Source organism: Syngnathus scovelli, chromosome 11 (assembly GCF_024217435.2).
Source record: "Syngnathus scovelli strain Florida chromosome 11, RoL_Ssco_1.2, whole genome shotgun sequence".
Classification (NCBI taxonomy): Eukaryota; Metazoa; Chordata; class Actinopteri; order Syngnathiformes; family Syngnathidae; genus Syngnathus; species Syngnathus scovelli.
The window spans coordinates 4,279,877-4,299,713 of NC_090857.1; the positions used below are offsets into that span (position 1 = coordinate 4,279,877).

At 45.5% G+C, this 19,837-nt stretch overlaps 3 protein-coding genes across 3 annotated transcripts; 1 reads left to right on the plus strand and 2 right to left on the minus strand.

The window, feature by feature from the left end:
• Positions 1–273: 273 nt before the first annotated feature.
• LOC125977445 (RNA-binding protein 38) lies at positions 274–8,376 on the minus strand. Its single transcript, XM_049733917.1, has 4 exons — positions 7,940–8,376; positions 6,196–6,319; positions 5,589–5,643; positions 274–1,922 (listed from the first exon to the last, which is right to left on the minus strand). The coding sequence occupies exons 1-4, from the start codon at positions 8,183–8,185 to the stop codon at positions 1,577–1,579; spliced, it is 771 nt and encodes a 256-aa protein (XP_049589874.1). The 5' UTR covers positions 8,186–8,376; the 3' UTR covers positions 274–1,576.
• A 1,928-nt stretch (positions 8,377–10,304) lies between these two features.
• On the minus strand, positions 10,305–12,783 carry rae1 (ribonucleic acid export 1). The gene is made up of 12 exons (XM_049733914.1): positions 12,627–12,783; positions 12,177–12,288; positions 11,993–12,097; positions 11,823–11,915; positions 11,668–11,754; positions 11,474–11,560; positions 11,331–11,402; positions 11,137–11,244; positions 10,946–11,052; positions 10,787–10,862; positions 10,475–10,669; positions 10,305–10,394 (listed from the first exon to the last, which is right to left on the minus strand). The coding sequence occupies exons 2-12, from the start codon at positions 12,264–12,266 to the stop codon at positions 10,305–10,307; spliced, it is 1,110 nt and encodes a 369-aa protein (XP_049589871.1). The 5' UTR covers positions 12,267–12,288; positions 12,627–12,783.
• A 671-nt stretch (positions 12,784–13,454) lies between these two features.
• LOC125977442 (bone morphogenetic protein 7-like) lies at positions 13,455–19,768 on the plus strand. Its single transcript, XM_049733913.2, has 7 exons — positions 13,455–14,049; positions 16,800–16,989; positions 17,368–17,516; positions 17,715–17,921; positions 18,165–18,235; positions 18,321–18,431; positions 18,495–19,768. The coding sequence occupies exons 1-7, from the start codon at positions 13,641–13,643 to the stop codon at positions 18,642–18,644; spliced, it is 1,287 nt and encodes a 428-aa protein (XP_049589870.1). The 5' UTR covers positions 13,455–13,640; the 3' UTR covers positions 18,645–19,768.
• The last annotated feature ends 69 nt before the right edge of the window (positions 19,769–19,837 follow it).

A 19,837-nucleotide genomic window follows, 5' to 3' on the forward strand; every position in this document is an offset into this window, starting at 1 on the left:
ACTGATAAGTCCAAGTCGGGGGGCCTCATGCACCCCCCACCCTCGCCCAAACACGCATGCAGAGGATCCAGTGACGCACACACACTCCTCTGGATAAGTGAACCCCGTGACTCCCGTATTAGAGCCACACTAATGTACCAACAATGACGTTGGCGCCAAACAGAAGTACAATAACCTTTTCAGCAGCTTCAACCTTTATCATTTGTGAAATTGAAATGTAGCTTTACGTCATTGAAATGACAACTATGAAAAAAAAAAAAAAGGCTGACGGCATTACTAAGTACAAATTCTTTATTCTCAACTTGTATGGCTTTTCTTAAAAGGACTATAAAAGTCATATGCTGATGCAACCAGAGAGATCTACTACAAATAGGCCTCATCTGTAGCAGCGCTCACATAAATGCACTGACATGGTGACAAAGACAATTCTACCCATGGATGTGCAGGTATGCTTCTGCAGGTTCATTGGCATCAGTGCTACAACTACAGTCATAGTACAAAAAGAAAAAAGAAAAAACACACTATTTAACTTAGTACCTCTTATAAATACCTACATATAAATATTGTAAATGTACTTGAGGACTGAAAACACCTTGAATGCAGTGCTTGGACAATTGGTGACAGTCAGATAGAGAAGGGAAAAAAAAAAAAAAACTGGTTGAAAGCAGTGTCGGATTGCGTTGATGAAACGTACATGGCCCGCTTGGTCCCAAACGCCCACATACAGTAATCATCTACATCCACCAAAAATAACCAAGAGACTAGTGGGTCAGGTTAATGAGTGACTGCTGGAAACAGAGCAGTTACAAAGTCTGCACTTCTGGCAAAAGGAGCTTGTGTGAATCAGGGGGGGGGGGGAGTAGCAGACTTTTTCTTTGTTAAGGCCTCTTCAATAAAAAGACTAAATTGTCTTCCTGATATTGTCCAGGCAGAATGCAACGCAGCTCCGAGGCTTGAATGTTGAGATCTTCTCTCTTTTTTCCTTTTTCCTGGTGAGGTCACGCATGGTGTCCTCCAGGTTGGAGCCGAGCTGAGTGCTGGGAGTTTGTTCATGGCGGTGCAGTGCTTTACTTCACTAGCACGAGGACAGTGATAGTGGGGGGCTGACTGTCGTCACTCGACCCCTGTGGTCCTCTGCCCCCCCAGCGGTCACCCTCGCGTCCAGCTGATAATATGTCACAGAAAGCTCTCAAAACAATATGTACCACAGACATGTTACTCCACCGACCGAGCCGAGAGGCATGATAATGGCTTACAAATTAACAATGGTGTCAATATAATAATAAAGGACAATATAAAGAATAAGAATAACAATAATAATAATAACAATAATAAAGAGTCAGCTTCTAGAAGCCCTTGGAAGCGATCTTATACATTAAAGCGTCTCAGCCCGCCTAGCTGTAATCCAGCCCCTCCCCTACCTTCACCCCATGAGCAAAGAGGACATCCTGATGGATAGCGTCTAGTGCAATAGTCCCCCTCCTTTTCCTGAAACGCCCTGAAAACAGGGTAGCCCCCCAAAGGGCATGTGCCACCCTCGGTCCACCTTTCGCCCCCGCTCCCCCCCCCCCACATCTCACTGCATGCGGTCGGGTTGGATTTGCTGCTGCGGAGCGTAGTGCAGGAAGGCGGCGGCCGGTGCGGCGGCTGAGGGCAGAGCCGGGTGCACGGTGGACGGCGCTGTGGCGGCGGGGGCCGGCCCCACACCGGCGGCGGCGGGGCTGGCGGCGTAGCTGTAGCCCAGAAAGCCGGCCGGGGAGGCGGCGTAGGGATACTGCTGCTCAAAGTTGGCCTGGGCGTACTGCGTGTAGGCGGCGCTGTAGTCCAGGTAAGGGCTGCTTGTCACAGAGGACGACAGCTGGGTGGGTAGTACCAGGCTGGGCTGCACGTAGGCTTGCGGGTAGACGTAAGGCGGGGCCAACCTGCACTCAGCCAGAAAAAAAAAAAAAAAAAAAAAGACCAAACAAGGGATGTTAGATACAAAGAGGCTCTGGCTTCTATTGTTTACATTGCTTCCAGAGCGTAAAACAAACTGTGGCTAGCGGGAACTCTGGCAGATGCGAGTGCCAGAGGCGGTTAGGAGGAGATGGCGATGACTCTACTTTCGGTCTGTGTCAGTAATCCAAAAAAAAAAAAAAAACCTACCAAACATGTTAGGTTGGGCCTTCTTAGCTCCAAGCGTGGGGAGGGGCGGCTGAATGCTAAGAGTCAGCCGTTAGTGGCAGGTTTTCAAGTTCAGGCACCAGCAGAGTGTTTTTACAGCTGCTGCTTTTCACACGCACACACACAAACTGCGGGGGGGCTTAACAATACTGCCGTCAGGTGCTGAAGCTCTTCGACAGGTGATTAAAGCGGTTTGGTGTGTTGGTCAGAAGGTCCGTAGAACCAAAAATGAACCAGGGCTACCAAAATAATATTGATTGGTTGGTTGACACACAGCACAGTGCAAATGTCTTTTTGTTGCTAGCAATGCTATAATGACCAAATCTAGTATAATGTTTGTTCAAGTAAGAAGTAAAAAAAAAAAAAAAAAAAAAAAAAAAGTGGTGGATCACATTTAATTTTCCACCTGTTTGTTAGCAGGCCACTTTCTGGTGAATACAGGATGGTAGAGTTATGAATCATTCAGAATCTTAACACCCTACCAGTCAAAATGAGGTCATTGTAGCAAAGACTTTTGCACTGAACTTAGAACACAAACATCAAAATTATGTTTCTTGTTAATGTAGTTTGTCAACGGGCAGTTCCAAATCATGGAAAAGACAACACAGACCGAACAGAGCAAGACTTGCAGTAGTATGGTAATATATATTTTTTTTTTTTTTTTGCCACTCGAATCAAGAGGATTTGCTTTGCTTTGAGATGAGGAGCTATCCCGTGTTTGAGAGCAGTAGCAGACAAAAGTTCCCCTTATTTGAGAAAAAAAAAAAAGATATAAAAATAGCTAGAGACCCCTTCCGCTTTCAAAACTTGACATTCTAGTTTTGAGTGGCAAAACAATCACGGACAAAGACGAGCACAACAAATGTCATTAACTGAGCTGCCTCTCAGTGCTGATACCAAAAAAAAAAAATCTGCTTCCGTCTTCAATCATCAGTAATGAGAGGCTGCTGTGGAATCAACACAGCAAGAGATGGAAGCATGCAAAGGATAGGGATGTCATCACCGCCCCCCCCAATACACACACACACACACGCACGCCCACACAGCAGTAACCACCGCAAACCCCAAACCATGCCATAATAGGGAAAGCGTCACACCGCAATCAGTGCAACCTCTTCACTTCATATCACACGGCACGGCAACAGATAAAAAGGCACTTCACTCCATCACAGCACACGGCACGGCACGCCACGGCACTCTCAAGCCATCGCTGGCACCTTGCGGAGAGACGAGATGTGTGGGCGGGACATTTGCTGTCAGACCCTTCCTCGGGACTAGTCCTATTTTTGCGAGGGGAGGGGGGGAGGGTCCTCTGATCGTCAGCTGGCGGCGTACAGCAACCGTGGCAGGAAGTTGGACAGGAGGAGGATTATTATCGAGAAAAGAAATCTGGCTGTCTGTATAGTGTACAAGTTGAGCAGTCAATGCTTCCTTACAGGTGACATTCGAAACACACACACACTTCATCCCCAAAATCACATGCCGGAATCTAATCTAATGTATAAAGAGGACGAATGAAAAATGGTTAAGAAGTATTCAGCCTCAAGCTACAATAGTGCGGAGCGCCCACGCAGCCATCGTGTGTACAGAACATGCCTCGTCTGTGGCTTCGGCTCTCGGCCGCTGATATAATCTTCCACGTGGAACTCGAGAGGGATCATGTGGACTTTAAATGGAACGCAGAGGATAAGATGAGACAAAAGGAGTCCTTTGATCGATACAATGCCGAGGTGTTAGCGTGAATTGTAACGTCTCTCTAAAGTGATAAGCGGCGAGGGGATGCTGACAGGTCCGGTGACGGGGCAGAGTGGAAGCTGGCCGGAAAATCCGAGCTCAGCTGGTTTTGTGCTGACGGCGAGCCTGTGTGATTTTTGACATGATGGCCCAGTGGGGGCAAGCCGCTCTGAGATGCACATTTTAACGGAATGCTTGTTTGTGAATGTTACGGCCGCCTTCTTGTCGGGATGTCAATCAACTCAAACGACATTCAGTTTTTTGTGTGCGACACGGAAGCAGGCCACCCTTGTGCCCCTTTCCACTCGAGGCTACGACGTTTCACACCTGTAGCGGTGTGTTACCAAGGATGCACGCTGCCTCATTAAAAAAAACAACAGCTCTAGATAAAAGCAACCCCCCTGCTCCTCAACCCCCACACTCCCTCAGACGTGTCAGCTTTCACACTGCTAGTGGCGGCCAGGGAAGAGACAAATCAAAAAAAAAAAAAAAATGCAGGGCAAATAGAACACGCTTCCTTAAATGAAAAAATGACTACAAACTGGAAAAGTGTGAGTGAACGTGCCAGGGGTCGCCGCTGTCAAAACATTTGACACTTGCCTCACCTCCTCTGCCCATTAAAGTCCAAAGCATCTGCTGACCTCAGCGAGAATGTACACACTGTATACAATACTCCAGTTCTACTTACAATCCTACTTGAATCCATGTCAGCACGCCATATGTCGTCTTGGGGAGTGGGGGTGGGGGAAAAGCCACTTGTAGGCTGTGTGTCTTAGGGAGGCCTGCGTCTGTCACTCACCATCTCCCAGACTCAGGGGCAGGAGGACAGGTGCTCGGTGTAGGCCTCTTCCCCTCTGGGGTGGCGGCCACGGCTGATTAGAGCGTCGTAATATGAGCCGGCACCTGCCAGAGCCGTTCCTCAAAAACGGCACATTTGAAAACCCTCGAGGGTTTTTCGGGCGATCTGCGATCACCATGGTAACAGAAACACAGACATGGGATTTTCCGGGGTCCTCCCGCAACACGATGGGACATATTCCCAGTGGATCATTAATACCCAGTGCGGGTTGATTTAATGGGATGTGAGGAGATGATCATCGCCAGTTGAAGCATGTTTTTTTGGGGGGGGGATGGTGGCAGTGTTATTTTTTCATTGTCCCAACGGAGTGTGGAAAATCCTGAGATTTCCAGGACGATGCATTGAAAGAGATTTACTTTCAGAATTGTAAATTGTTGATTTCTGCGTGAACACACAAGCATTCTCCGGCTTTAAAAAGTGACAGTTAAGCCTCGCTTGTAGTTTGAGGAAGTGTTACGCGAGATCTGCTTATGGGCGGTCATTCATTTTGTGAAACGCTCATCAACTCCTCAGAGCGTATCTCAGATGGTCGAGGAGAGTGGACGAGTCAATAAGCTGCTGACGACACTTAACAAGTGAGTCACACATTCACCTCTGGAATGCCCTTCTATTATCACAGATATGCGAGCAATCTCCCTGGCCTAGAAAACCCAAATATGCTAATAGACCACCCCCCCTCCCTCTAGAGTTGCAAGCAGGCCCAGAAACTGACATGTACTTTCCAGAGGCCCTGTTTGTCCAAGAAATAGTGGCCTAGTGGCATTGCACATTTGCACAAGTGCACGCACACAGACACACACACACAAACAAGCGCCCACTCCCTTTCACTTACCCGTACTGCCTCTGGATGAATGCCGGGTGAATGGGCTGCACTCCGATGGATATGCCTGCAAGATACGAGGACGACTGTCAGACACGCACATACGCGCATACAAGCGCATGCATTTGCATTTACAGAGGAGGGCCGGAGAACAATACACACACACAGACCGTGGGGAGACAGAGGAAGGGCCTGTTCCAAGCTTTCAGCAAACAACCAACGCAATACAAGTGAAGGCCCGCCATATCGTGCTTGATTTTTCATGCCAGGTTTTTGCGTTGGGAAAAAAATAAAATAAAGCTAAAAGATTGATCCACTGTCAAATCAATAGCTATCAATCGCTTTCGCCATTACGTGTTAGCATTCAGCGAGTGGGTTTGGTTGAACCGTTTGGTGCTTTAACATTCAAATTTGTCTTGATGAATGTCTCAGTTTTACGTTAAACTTTAACTGGGAGTGGCAAATATTTGAAGCAAGCCTGTTTTACTTTGTATTTGGGGGAACTTTGCCAATGAGAGAGTGAAACATACGGAATACTTTAGAAAGTACTACTCAGATTCTAACTAGCATATTGCCATTTTTTTTCCCCCACTGTAAATAATCCCCGAAATTGTCCCACCAGTTTGTATGCTGCGAGGCTTGGCACCAAGGTAGGCCAGGTTGACGTTGGCCTTTCTGCCATCAATAATGGGGTTGGGATCCTTGCAGGCTCTCTCAGCCGACCCTCGGTCTGTCATCGTTACCTGTGATGAGAAGAAAAATCGTTTTTGCTCGCATTTGTGTACTCGGACAATTGATACAAAAAGGAGTGCATCGATTGGCCGCCGACAACATATGCACGGTTGATTCAGCCTCAACTGGTTCGCTAAAAAAAACAAAAACATGACATCAGCTATGAGAGGCGCAAACTGCCATTCTCATACTTAAGGTAGTCCATGGTTATTTCTTTTAAGCAGCAGCATTAGCACAGCCGCTGAAATATGGATCAAGCAGAGTAACATTTAAGGATATCCAATTAGGGACATAGTATTAAGGAGCTTGTCTTAGCCCCCCCCCCCCCCCCCCCCCCTGGCCTTACTCCCTCCAGGCATTAGACAAGTCCTTCTGTTTCGATCGCCACATTCAGCCAACTCGGTGGTTTCAGTTAACCCGCCGAGTTATGTAGGCCATGGCTATCATTGTTTTAGAGGGCATTTTGAAAAACAGCAAGGCGACAAAAAAAAAAAAGCCACGCCGTCGTCTGTGTTGTGAACACACAGGCAGGAACGAGGCTTTGTTTACACTGTGTGGAGCCTTGCTCTAGGGGTCCCACTAATCCTCCTCTGAAGTGTGTTTGGTGAGCTCAACTTTGGGGCACCTCTCCCGCCCCTTCGCTGTTGGTTTACACTCGCAGCCCCCAATGGAAAATGAGCAGTTTTATCTCCTGTTGGTCAACTCAGCACGTGCATTGGCTGACAGCAGGCACATCCGAACAAGCCTGTTTGACAGGTAACACCGGTCTCTGCGCTCAACCGTTAGCAACAAGACTTGTAGGACAGTTCCCTCCAGTTTAGAAGCTGATGTGTAAACACAGAGCAATTGTCTTCCATACAGCCTGTAAACAGACAACACTTTTCCATTCCTTCTTTGGCCCGGCAGAACTAGTACTGATGGGTCTTTCCAGAGTTCTGGTAAATATTTGCATTGCTCACATGGCTTCTGTGCTTTGTGTCAAAAGGGAGAATGGCCGGTTTTTATCTGGCAGGCACGGACGTGATAAGTCACCTATTAGCGAATGCAATGGGACCCTTTTTTTGTTCTCTGGATTTTTAAACAAATCCCATCACCATTTATGGATCCAACATCTCGGGGCCGCAGCGTCGGCCAGAGTTACGATAAGATCTTTGCAAAGTTGATCACAGGATGAAGACTATTTCTTTCAAAGCAGCCAAGTTGCAGCGTAAATCAACTAAACGGCGAGCAATGCGGGCGCTTCCGTCTGTGACAATGGAGGGCGCGCTGTACAAGGTCAAGCTCTCCCACTGCTGCCGCTCCAAAAGAACCATATAAAGGAACCAAGAGCAGACAGACTCTCTCCCACACTTAAGCCATGCGCCAGGGTTGTTCGGGGTTGAATGGGCTTGTCTTTGTTACAGGCAGACATGTGTGGAAATATAATCTCCTTAGTTAACTTATGTGAGACCCTTCATCCTCATTAAGACAGAAAGACAATTCAATTATTTGATAAGGGCAGAAAGTCGACATGTGGAAAGGCAGACAGACAGACAGACGGTCACTCGACAGCGTTTGGAAAGAAAATTGAACGTTACGCAAATGAGGGCAGCGTGCGTATTCCATCACGGTGAGAAGTGAGTTCTACTTACAAAGCCGTATCCTCGGGACTTGCCCGTCTGCCTGTCAGTTATCACCACAGCCTCGTCAATGTCCCCAAAGGCCTCGAAGTATTTTCGCAGCGACGCGTCGTTGGTGTGGTACGGCAACCCTCCGACGAAGATTTTGGTAAAAGTAGTGTCCTTCTGGAGCGCGGTGGGATGCATGGCTTCTAGGGCTCCGTTCATAAACTGATGCAGAAGCATTGGAGAGCCGGCCAAACCTCCAGAGGCACACATTGGCTAAACTGACTTGAACTGAGCTTTAACGACGGCTCGGCATTAGTGAAAAATATTGGTGGATGCAATAGTACACCGACTCAATGTGCTGCGCGTAAAACAACCTGAGAGAAACCGCTAGCTAATTTACTAACGTGATTGGTCCTCCGCGAGCACGCACAACTCGTAGATTGTTGTGGTGGACAAGAGGTGGTGAGTGTTTTTATATGCCAGAGATGTGGGTCCGCCCCCATGTAACTCTTAGCCAATCACATTAGCGCATGCGTGCCAACTTCTTTATGTTCTCCTTACATTGCCCCGCCCACTCGGAACCCCCTGCTGCACCTGCCTTTGTCCTTCAGAGACTTCGAACTGTACATAAAGAGTGCCTTGACCCACTATCCACGAGGAAATTACTCTTTCCACGTGGCGTGGATTCATTGAAGGATAAAATAGTAGAGGTTAACTCCACGCACAAAAATCAAAAATGCTTTACATTCACTACAGTAGAGGCTCTCAGCTGTGATTTTGTACTGTTATGACAGTCTCGTTTATTAATATCCACTTCCCATGTTGTAAATTAGTGAAGCCAGGTCCACTTTTTAGGAACGGCGAATACGGCCTTGTTTGGTACGCAGCTTGAAATGAGCTGCTTCAAAGACTAAAGTAGGTGTACTGGACGTTTAACACTGCAGAGGCAAGCCTTGCAAAAAGTGCTGCCACTTGCTTACGGATTTTAAGAGGAGACGGTAAAGTGTAGCTGCGGAAAATCTTGCCCTTGGCGGTTTGGAGTCCCACTGCTAAGTACTAAGAGTCAGGCTCACAGTGAGGTGATACTCTAATAACTTCAATAAAATGGCATTTAATTCCCACCTCGTGCTCTATGCCCCGGTTCACTTTTCACACATGGCCTTTGTTGCTACCTCTGTGACCTCATTTATAAGCTCGTGGCAACCCCCGCCCCGCTTTCATGACTGTTCATCTCCAACGTTAAAAGGATTCAACTTGAAGAATCTTTGATCTAATCTTTTCTTCTTTCAGTCAATGACCTGACCTAACACCTCTAGTTAATGTATGGATGGATGAACAGACAACAGGCGGCACCTGCTGGTCGACTTGCTTAAAACATGCATGCGTGTGCAAACCAAAATGTTAAGCTATACCATTATGGATTTTATGTCCCTATACACAGGTTTACATTTCAAATTAGGTCGGTTAGCACTTAGCAAATCTGGGATGATAGATAATAGATTCAAACAAACATATCTTCACTTGTTTATTTTACATCAGAATTCCATTCAGAGATAAACTACAGAATAACAACAAATTAAAAAATGGACAAGTGTTTAAAAAAAGGACAAAGAAAAAAACCAAAAGCAGATGTAAATGAATGGCAAACCCTCCATATGTATATAAACATATACAACCATTTTTGTAGGCCTCTCTGGTTGGTCCATGGACAGGAAGCAGCATCAGAGCAGCTGGTCCAGGTGTGTCAAAAGGAAGGAGTCTTTCTTGATCATATACGCACACTAAAGCATCTGGTTGTCTGCGTCTCCCCACACCACCAGATGTGAATCTAAAGAAAGGAAGGTAGGCAGTCGGTGAAATAGAACAGAGGCTCTTTATTTAATATACGATGCCCTATTTTGCATGAAATAAATAGCACAAAAATGGTGGTAGTCACTAAAATATTTCTTGTCCTAATTCAATGACTTTATGATAACAGTAGTCAATCCATCTCTGCATTCTGAGGAATTTGTTTTGATGAATAGCCAAACAACATTTAGCCAGCTATGCTACGCATGACAGCTTGAAAAGCCTGCAAGCTTCATTCTCAACCCACTCATTGTAGATGTGCAAAGGCAGCTTGAACACGCCGCAGTTGTCGAAACCACACAAGCCATCAAAGAGATTTAGTCACTTGTGTAAAGCGCTATTCCCACTCAAGCAGTTTGCTAGAATCCCTAACTGGAGAAGAAGTGGTTTGGAATCGGTGTTTCTGCTCCAATCCGCCACGCTTGCGTGGGGCTGCGCGGTGGTCACAAAGGCCCAGTATGAGCCGCGCGCTCATCCAGGAAGTGAGGATTCCATTCGGCGAAACCGGTATCCGTTCTAATGGATGGTCATTGCCGGGCTCTCACCATTTCTTGTTCCGAGGCTTCAGCTCCTCTGCGGCGTTCCTCAAGAAAATGTAGTTCTTCTTCTGGGGGTTGTAGTACTCGTGGCCCTGAAGAAATCAGGAAGCTCAATACATTTGAATATCAAAGGATTTAAAAAAATATAAAAATCAGGTTCAAGTCATGTTACCTTTGACCAGTCATAGCTGGAAGCATATGCAAAGATGTTGCCGTTGTGGTTGAAGCAGCAAGCTGTGATGGGCTGGTCAAGCTGCTCCGATGTCTTCAACTTGGTGCGGGCGTCTTTGTCCCAAAAACTGAAACGGCCATCTGAGCCGACGGTCGCCAAAGTTCCATGAGCAGGATGGAAGGAAATGGCGTTGACCTGGTGAGGAAGAAAATCCATTTGGAGTATTTGTTGTCATTCCTTCCCTATCAAAGCAATTTTGATGATAATGATTGTTTTTGATCGTTATTGTCCGAGATAGAGAGTAAGTCTTACAGCATAAATGTCTTGCGGGGTGGCTGTGTTGGTTCCATTCGACCTGTGGCACTTGAAGGTGAAGTTGTCTTTGACTCTAATTGAAAACAGGTAACCATTTGTGTCAGATTGTGGTTGTGTATTAAAAAAAAAATAAAGACTTTTCATCCGGATACTTACGGGTTCGGAGGGTTGATATAGTGGATGGCAACACGTCCCTCAATGCTTCCCAGTGCAAAGCCAGTTGGCTTATTCTGTTTGTCCTTGAAAATGACCACGCAGCGATGCTGCAGGCCACATTTGGAGCATTACATTTTGGAGTTACAGAAAGGCTCAAGATAAAATGCATGTGTAAGACAACTAGAACTCACCTGATGTTTTAGGGGAGATTCAAGTCTGCGGAACTCAGAGGGCTGGTTCTCCAACTGGTACACAATCAGGCCCCGCTCAGCTGTGGCCACCACAGCCATGGGATACACCTGCAGAACCGGATCACAGATATGGAGATAGCGTCATCCCTTGAACGAGAGCGTAGATGGCATAATCCTTCGTCAAATCTACGTACAACATCTGCACAGTAACATCTTTCGGGCATCTGAAGAGACATCATCGGATTGGGAGAGCGAGTGTCCCAAAACTGGAAGAAAAACGTGTGTCATGTAGGAAAGGTTGTAAATGTCTGTGCCGCATTTCAAAGTGCAGACACACCTTCAACGTTTTGTCCCAACTCCCGGTCATGACACAACTGTAGTTAGGCGCTTTGATCCAGTGAATCGACTTGATTGGGCCGTCGTGCTGGAAAGGAGAACATCGGTTGATCATTCTTTGGAAGCAGTGTCAAGTCAGGCCGTGATCACACAGAATCTAAATAGTGGGTGGAAAGTGCATCCGTCCCATATTACCTGTGCAATTTGCATTGCTTGATTACTGTTGAGATCCCACATCTTAGCGGTCTTGTCACAGGAAGCAGTGAACACTTTACTCCCATCCTGGACAGAAAGCAAGCAAGTTTGAACATTTGTTCTGTTTATCTGCATGACGGTATGGTAAGACTTACATCACTCCAGCATGTATCAAGCACAGGACCTGTGTGCATCTGCTGAGCTTTGGGGACAGTTTGTCCATTGTCCTGCACCTCCCAGCACCGCACCTTGTAGGAAATCATACAAAATTCCTTATATCACATGTTCTAACAATTGCCCCAAAACACTCTTAAGAAGTACTGACATCATTAGCCCAAGATCCTCCAATGAGAAAATTCCCAGGCATGGTGGGAGGACTGAAAGCCAGACAGCTGATGCTGTCATCAGGCGGGGAAGTCACTTCAACATCCTGAGACACAGCAGAAATGGTAAAATATTTGAGGACAACAAGCCCACAAGTTAATCTCTAGCCACTAAATGTTGTTTACCTTCATGGGATTGTGCGTGTCGGTTGTTGGGTTTCCAAAAACGCCAGTTCCCGTTGTTCCAAAACCGGTATTGGTGCCAAATAAACTCATGGTGCATTACCGTAATCTATGCCTGGTAAGAGAAATGCATATGGCCTCTCATCATCCAAAAAGCAAGCAGCGATTTTAACAGGCAAACTACATATACATTCGACAAGGGGGTTTGACGAATATCAACAGTTTGGGAGTAATAGGCGCGCAACAACAACAACCAAATGTCAGATTAGGATCTTGCGTCATTATTATTCGAATGAGACAATTCACATAAAAGGCAAGCGTGAAGTGTTGCGAATTCAGAGCCAGCTACGTTAGCTAGCTCCCGGTCGGAAATCTTCCACCCAGACCGGCAAACGTCCAGAGACCACAACATTTAAATGATGCGGACGGTTCTTTATCCAACAGTATACGCACCCTGACTTCGTTAATCTCGTGTCCCAATATTGAATCCGATATGTTGAAACGAATATAGGGAATTTATTCGGCGCAACCCAAAAAATGTGGCGCTTGTTTTGCGCTGTGTCGCGCTTTGATGACGTAGGGGCTCCAGGGGGATGTGCATTTCGATGCTTTAACCCCTTGAGGGCAGTGTAGGACAAAAATGCCACTTATTGCTTCGCATTTGAGTGTAGAATGCATTTATTTTTGCATTGATTTTTCTTTACATTCCATCTTTATTTGCGTTTAGCAAGTATTTTTCATGCCAAATGTTTGCAGTGTCATAAATACAGAAGCGAAGTACAGACCTTTCTTATAGAACAAAGCCTATGCAGCATGAAGTCAAGTTTTTCATGGCTGTTCATCTGCTCGTTACTTTATGAAATGATATCTTTGAGGAGTTTTTCATTGCACAATAGTTACATTGAACGATAATTGCCCGGGGCCCCCTAGTAAAGCAACTGTGAGTTCTTTGCACATTGTTAAACTAATTCACTGGGGCCAATGGCAAGTCCCTTCATGCCACTAAACGGCAGGTTATCAGTCCTCAGAGTAAAAAAAAAAAAAAAAATCATCAGGTTGGGACCGACCTATTTATTTCAAAAGTCTGGTGTTGAGAACTGTTTTTAATACGTACAGTTTTCCAACTAAAACATTTTTTTAAAATTTGGCATGACACTTATGGGCAAAAATACTCCAACATAGGCTTCTTTAGGACACGGGCCCAATCTTCATCTTGTCTTTTTACAGTAGTTAACCTCCCCCCCTCCCCGTGACCCCCCCCCCCCCCCCCCAACCTGCCCCTCCTCCCTTACAGAGGGTCGCTAAACGCGCACCAAAATTGCCATAAGAAAGGAAAGCACACGACCGGAACATAGGAGAGCACTGTTTTGCATTCGATTTTTGTAAATATTTATAACCCTATTATCCTTTTCGCGTTTTGAGCCTAGGAATATTTACAAGTGATCTTTCAGAGACGCGCGTAAAAAGATGGTTCAAACCGTAACATGCGCCTTGGTAACACAGATTCTCTTCCTGATTTGGACTTTTGTCGTCTCGTCCACTAAGATGTCCTTCTCCAACGTCTCCGTGGACAACGAGGTGCGCTCCAGCTTCATCCATCGCCGACTGAGGAGCCATGAGCGCAGGGACATGCAGCGGGAGATCCTCTCCATCCTGGGGCTGCCTCATCGCCCGCGACCCACGCAAGTTCACTCCAGATTCAACGCTGCCCCGTTGTTCATGCTGGACCTTTACAACACTGCCTCGATAGACGCGCCACGCATGAGATATTCCAGTTACAATCCCCATTTGGAGCTCCAGGCTTCCAACTTGGTCACCCTGCAGGACAGTCGCTTTCTGGATGATGCTGATATGGTCATGAGTTTCGTCAATCTGGGTAAGTTCATTCCATAAATGTTTCCTCATTCTAAATATTTAAAATATCCTCTTTTTCTGTATTTGCTTGATAAATAAGTTTGAGGCGCGTGTGTACATCTTGCAGCAAATGACTATGGGGTTCATTATTAAGTTCAGTTTAATGGGCTGGTTTGGGGGTTTCCCCGTCCTCCTCCATAGTGTCTTTATTAGATTTTTTTTTTTTTTCTGAACTGTAGTCAAGATGAACCTGCAAGTCCGATCCGACAGGTGACAGTTGGGGTGAAAATGCTTCTTGCAAAGATTGAATGTCATAATGATGCTATTTTTAGGGTAACATCTGTGAGTTTCACTTCGGACTACGGTCCTGTCAACAGTCCGTGTCCATTTTTTGTTTTATGAGGCAACAGGGGCCCAATGTTTTTGGAATGTGAGAGAAATCCTATGCGAGCAGAGGGAGAACATGCAAACTCTCGACACGGCCCGAGCCAAAATTCATTCACAGAACCTTCGACTGGAAGGCTGACATGCTAACTACATGCTTTTAACGTGAAAGCTCTGACGTTGACATTGCAGGGAACGTAAGTCAGTTGCGGAGTTACTTTTTTGTAGCTTTCACATTTTTGGATGCATGTCAAATTTTCAGGAGAGCTCCAACAAGAGTATAGACAGGTTGGTGCCAGTATGGACGTCATGTTTCATCCTGCAGCATTGTTGCCTCGGGGCCTGGCAGAGGGTCAAAGGCCAACTGAAAAGAGATGACCTGTTTATACTCTTGTCCATTTACTCTAATTTCATTGAGTTTGAACTTAAACACACAAATAAAGAGCCATCGGATATGAATACATCTCAAAAACACAACAGTGGTAAATGCAAAGGCATTTAAATGTTATTTTTATAAACAATAAGAATGAACTATGAAGTCTAATGTCTACGTTTTGAACTTGGGGCCCCTCATTGTGTTGGTGGTCCCCAGATGATGGCCTCAAATGGATTCTGGCATTTCTCCTGTAAAGATCACAGCATCGAGCAGATGAAGGTATCCTCCTGGTGGACTTTGTGTTTTTTCGTCCACATCTCATCTGCACATGGCACAGTGTAGTTCGGTGCAATCACTCGAAAACAAGCGCACACGGGCTTCTGTGCCCATCGTCGTTTTGTAGATTAGACAGACACTTCAAATGGAACGATTGTCAAACTTCATGAATCTCTCCAAATCCTACACAAACAGACACGGTGTGGAGCAGATGTATTCATACGGGGAACATTTGTTTTGACAAAGTTCTCCTGGTAACTGCGATAATCTGTAAGAAAACAGTTTGGAGTTTGTGCAATGCTGTCCAACTTGTCAACACACGAAAGCTGTAAATGGTGTGAGCGGGGCTAAAGTGTTCTCTTGAGTAATGAAAAGCTGAGCTTCCACTTATATTTTAAAGCCTTCACAAATAATTCCCAAGTCGTGTTTTTTTTTTGCTACCGCTCTGATCCGTCTGAAAACCACCCATGCTGTTTCTTAAAAAAAAAAAAATCTGAAAATCACCAAGGGTTAATGGAAGCTTGGTGTCTGTGTGGCCCAGCGGTGTCAGGGGCAAAGTGAAGTGTTGAAATCCCTCCCAGAGGGAAGTTTGCATATCTGAGGTCTGATCTTTGCAGCTAATGGTCCCTAACGTAAACACGCCAAGTCCTTACAAGCAATTATTGCTTTCATAAAAATACACCCCCCCCCTCTTCCCTTCTAGCATTTAATTGCGGTCACACAAATGACTTGCAGGGTTCGGCTGCATATGTGTGTGTGCGTGCTTTTGTGGTGTTAGTGTTTTGAAAAGACCGCCTCAATGTGTGTGAGACCTTTTGAGCTGTGAAATTAAAATTGTAGTGGTGGAGGCTTTTGTCTTCTGATGTCACAATGATGTCATCGGGCCGTTTTTAAAATCACCGATCCACTCAGCGCACCTTCGCCGGAGACCTCCAGCGCTCTTTCCGAGGACAAACACGTTGCCTCATGCTGCAAAAACACGGGCAAGTGTCAGGAAGCTTTGGGGTCTTTTCTGACCGCTGTTCTTCTGGAAAGTCTGAGCAAGGTTTCCTCCGGCGGGGAGGAAAAGCCGCAAGGCTGCCGCCGCTTCACGTCTATCCTCGACAATCGGGGACGGACATACATGGGAAAGGGATCAGGCGCGGTGTGGCGGCCGTGACACAATCTGGCAGCGATGTGGATTTCTTGACTTCATGTGAATGTGTTTGTAAAAGCAGACTGGCAGCTGTGGTTTTCCGGGCACTGCCTTTAATGGGCCTTTTCTTGTGGTCCGCACATGTGGGAGCCAAATTGGGTGCCGGGTGTGTTTTTATCCCTCCTATTGGCATGTATGGCAGACTTAAGTGATGTTTAGATCAATCATGTCGCAGGCCGAGGCGAGAGTTTTTCTATTCCTGCTGCGGCGTTTCCGAGATGTGGCCAGAGGCGACGCACATCAGAGAATCGTTGGAGTCGCCGACAGTTTGGACACAACTTGACATTGCGCTCGGATTTCGGATCTCATGGCTTAACTTTTCCACGAGAGGGAGGAAGTTTCTCATTGGGAGTCAAATGTTTAGTGTACGGCAGCTGCTTTAAAATAATAAACCTTGGAGCTTGGTGTCGTTGGAATGGAGTGGCTTGTAAATTGTGCGTAAAAGCCGCCATCAAATGTTGATTTATGACTTCTGCCAGAAGTTTGATGTGAGTGCATCATTAAATAATTCCCCCCATGTCTATCTTTCATTTCCAAACAGCTGATCAGGACCAAGAACTTCTGTACCAGAAGCACCAAAGGGAATTCAGATTTGATCTTTCCCGTATTCCAGAGGGAGAAGCTGTCACAGCAGCAGAGTTGAGAATTTTTAAGGATTTTATCCAGGAACGATATGAGAACGAGACGTTCCGAATCAGCGTCTACCAGGTCTTGCAGGAAGCGGTGGAGGGGTAAGACGCTTTTTTTTTTCACCACACAAACACTTAGCACGTCGAAGAGATATGGTGGAGGACAGACGGGTGGGCTTCGTCGGTGACAGTCGGCCTGACGACACTGATGAGGACAAGACCATTGTCATTCGCGGGTTCCTTAGCACAGACGAGCAGGCGTCGGGACAAAAGACAGACGTCTGCTGGAGGGCCTAAAAATCACTCTGTAAACAAAGATATTATCTGTCAAATCTGCTCCGAAAGGTCACGTTGGTTGTTGAAGCGAGACTACGTGCAATTCAGCCAACGGGTTGACTGTTAACTTTTCGAAGTTATCCACCTCTTACTATAATTTGAATTCAGCCAAGAGTGTTGGTTGTCATACTCAATTTGTCGCAGTGAAGTGGATGTGTTGCTGGTGGAACAGCGAGAGGTGTGGGCTGCAGAGGAGGGCTGGCTCATCTTTGACCTGACTGCCACCAGTAATCTTTGGCTGGCCAACCCTGAGCGCAACCTGGGCCTGCAACTGGTGCTGGAAGACAACCATGGTCAGTCAACTTCATTCGTTATTTTTTTATTTTCTTACCACAGAAAGTGTGCTTATCGTGTTATATGATGATATTTAAATTCAATCCGAGTCATCTTAATGTATTCAAATCATCCTTATCAGACAACTATGTTAAAACAGATAAGGCATGTTCAAAGTTCAGAGTGCTCCCCCTGTTGTTCACTCTACTCCACTGCAGGTTCTAGAAAGACCCCTCGACTGGCTGGGCTATTAATGGGCAGCGGAGTTCAAGAAAAGCAACCTTTTCTGGTTGCCTTCTTCAAATCCAACGAAGTTCGCTTTCGCCACACCCGCTCTGCCCACGGCCACAGGGGGCGCCATTCCAGCCGCTCTAAACCGCAGAAAACCGTTCAAGATGCACTGAAGGCGGTCGAGGCCGCAGCAGGTGTCCATTGCACACATTTTCACCTTTGACACGTTGCCGCTTACAAAGTTCACATTTGAGAGGAAAGTCAAAGAATTACGTTAAGAAATCTAACTTAAAAAATCACAATATTATGTTGACTAAATCACTGTAGAATATTTCATAATTGTATTTTTTTTTCAAAATATTTTCATGATTACATTTTACAGCTAACATAATATTTCTGTAAGCATGTATACTTCTTAATATCATTTTCTATGTTAGATCTTGGCATATCTAAAGATGGATGTAAAAAACATGAGCTGTATGTCAGTTTTCGAGATTTGGGATGGCAGGTAAGGCATTTGTTAAATATCTTTACATATTTATATTATGTATGCTTTTATTATAACGTCACTGGATTTGTTTTCTTTTCTTTAGGACTGGATCATCGCACCGGAGGGCTACGCGGCGTACTACTGCGAGGGCGAGTGCGCCTTCCCGCTCAATTCTTACATGAATGCCACAAATCACGCCATTGTGCAAACTCTGGTAGGTCTTTACCGCACACGTCAAGCTCCGTGACTAACCGATTTCTACATCTTCTAAACACAGGTGCACTTTATCAACCCGGGAACGGTGCCGAAGCCCTGCTGCGCTCCCACGCAACTTCACGGCATCTCCGTGCTCTACTTTGACGACAGCTCCAATGTCATCCTAAAGAAGTACCGCAACATGGTGGTCAGAGCCTGTGGCTGTCACTGACCACTGATCATCCATTAGACACTATGAGCTCATTTTTTAGATGTTTTAAAAAGAAAAAAAAGGAGGAAGCGGTGGAGGCAGAGACAAGAAATGGTTTACTGCCTGTCGCGAGGTAGGCTTTTATCTGCAGGACTGTATTTATGACCAGCAGCTGAGCAATTAGAACCACAAAAGGGGATTTTTTTTGGACTGTTTATTTTCAGGTTGCGGAAATATGCACTAAAATCAATCGGAGCAGGGATACTTGAACTGATTATCACTGTTATGACCAGATGTTGTCTATATTTTTGTTGTCAACTTTCAGCCACGTGAGGCTCCAATTCAATTTCCTGCATGGAGGTCTAAGCTTGATCGTGACTTGAACATGAACTTTTCACCTCGGACCTCCCATGTAAGAAACACTGTGCATTGTCTTCTGGAAGGACTGAAGGGGACCAAGACTGACAATGAAGTTTTTCCAGGACTGCCAGTTAGACCAATTTAGGTGTTGATGCTCTGTAACATGTCGAAACTGTAAATAATTTGTGAATTTAAAAAAAAACAAAAAACTGTTTAGTTCCTTGGCTGAATAGGTGCTTGCGAAGCAGTTTGCAAAGTCTACACAAGAGGGCGGTATTGTTCCTATTTGGAGTATCAAGTCTTGAGCTCCTCTGAGCATTTATGAGTTAACTGGATAGTTTGGTTAGAATGCACTTATTGTGCATTTACAAGCAAAAAAAAAATATTAGACGAAAAAGTACGCATGTATGAACCCATATGACCTTTCTGACCTCAGTTTTTTTTTTCATTTAAGACACAAACAAACACCCAATTGTTTATGTGGAGGGCTACCGTTATGTAAACTCAATCTGTTTTGTATTTAGATTAATCAAAGTGAATTATTTGCATGAGTCAAAGCTAAAAAGTGAGGTGTGACGGAGTGCTTCAATTTTTGAAGTTAATCTTTTTTTTTTCAGTGCATGGAAAGTGTATCCGTTAATCTTGAGAGTATCGTTGAAGCACAAAAAAGAAAAAGAAAAACAGAAAGAGAAAAGAGAAGTGGGCGTGTTGGAAGACAAGAATAACTCCAAGTCTCACCGTGGTATTTTCCACTTCATTACATAAAATGCCTCTTGTCAATCCCTTCCTCTCTCCAGCTCCTCCCTCCTTCCTGTCATTGGTCAGCTGATTGACTTCACAAAGCGCCTAACTTG

What these genes read in the sequence shown, in the direction of transcription:
- LOC125977445 (XM_049733917.1), bottom strand. Translation starts at nt 8,185, where the DNA reads ATGTGTGCCTCTGGAGGTTTGGCCGGCTCTCCAATGCTTCTGCATCAG. An exon ending in AGTCCCGAGGATACGGCTTT is followed by an intron (nt 6,320 to 7,939) that starts GTAAGTAGAACT and finishes TTCTCATCACAG; the next exon opens with GTAACGATGACAGACCGAGG. An exon ending in TTCATCCAGAGGCAGTACGG is followed by an intron (nt 1,923 to 5,588) that starts GTAAGTGAAAGG and finishes GGCTGAGTGCAG; the next exon opens with GTTGGCCCCGCCTTACGTCT.
- rae1 (XM_049733914.1), bottom strand. Translation starts at nt 12,266, where the DNA reads ATGAGTTTATTTGGCACCAATACCGGTTTTGGAACAACGGGAACTGGC. An exon ending in GATGTTACTGTGCAGATGTT is followed by an intron (nt 11,245 to 11,330) that starts GTACGTAGATTT and finishes CCGGTTCTGCAG; the next exon opens with GTGTATCCCATGGCTGTGGT. An exon ending in CCAGCTATGACTGGTCAAAG is followed by an intron (nt 10,395 to 10,474) that starts GTAACATGACTT and finishes TGATTTCTTCAG; the next exon opens with GGCCACGAGTACTACAACCC.
- LOC125977442 (XM_049733913.2), top strand. Translation starts at nt 13,641, where the DNA reads ATGGTTCAAACCGTAACATGCGCCTTGGTAACACAGATTCTCTTCCTG. An exon ending in GGCGGTCGAGGCCGCAGCAG is followed by an intron (nt 17,922 to 18,164) that starts GTGTCCATTGCA and finishes TTTCTATGTTAG; the next exon opens with ATCTTGGCATATCTAAAGAT. An exon ending in TTCGAGATTTGGGATGGCAG is followed by an intron (nt 18,236 to 18,320) that starts GTAAGGCATTTG and finishes TCTTTTCTTTAG; the next exon opens with GACTGGATCATCGCACCGGA.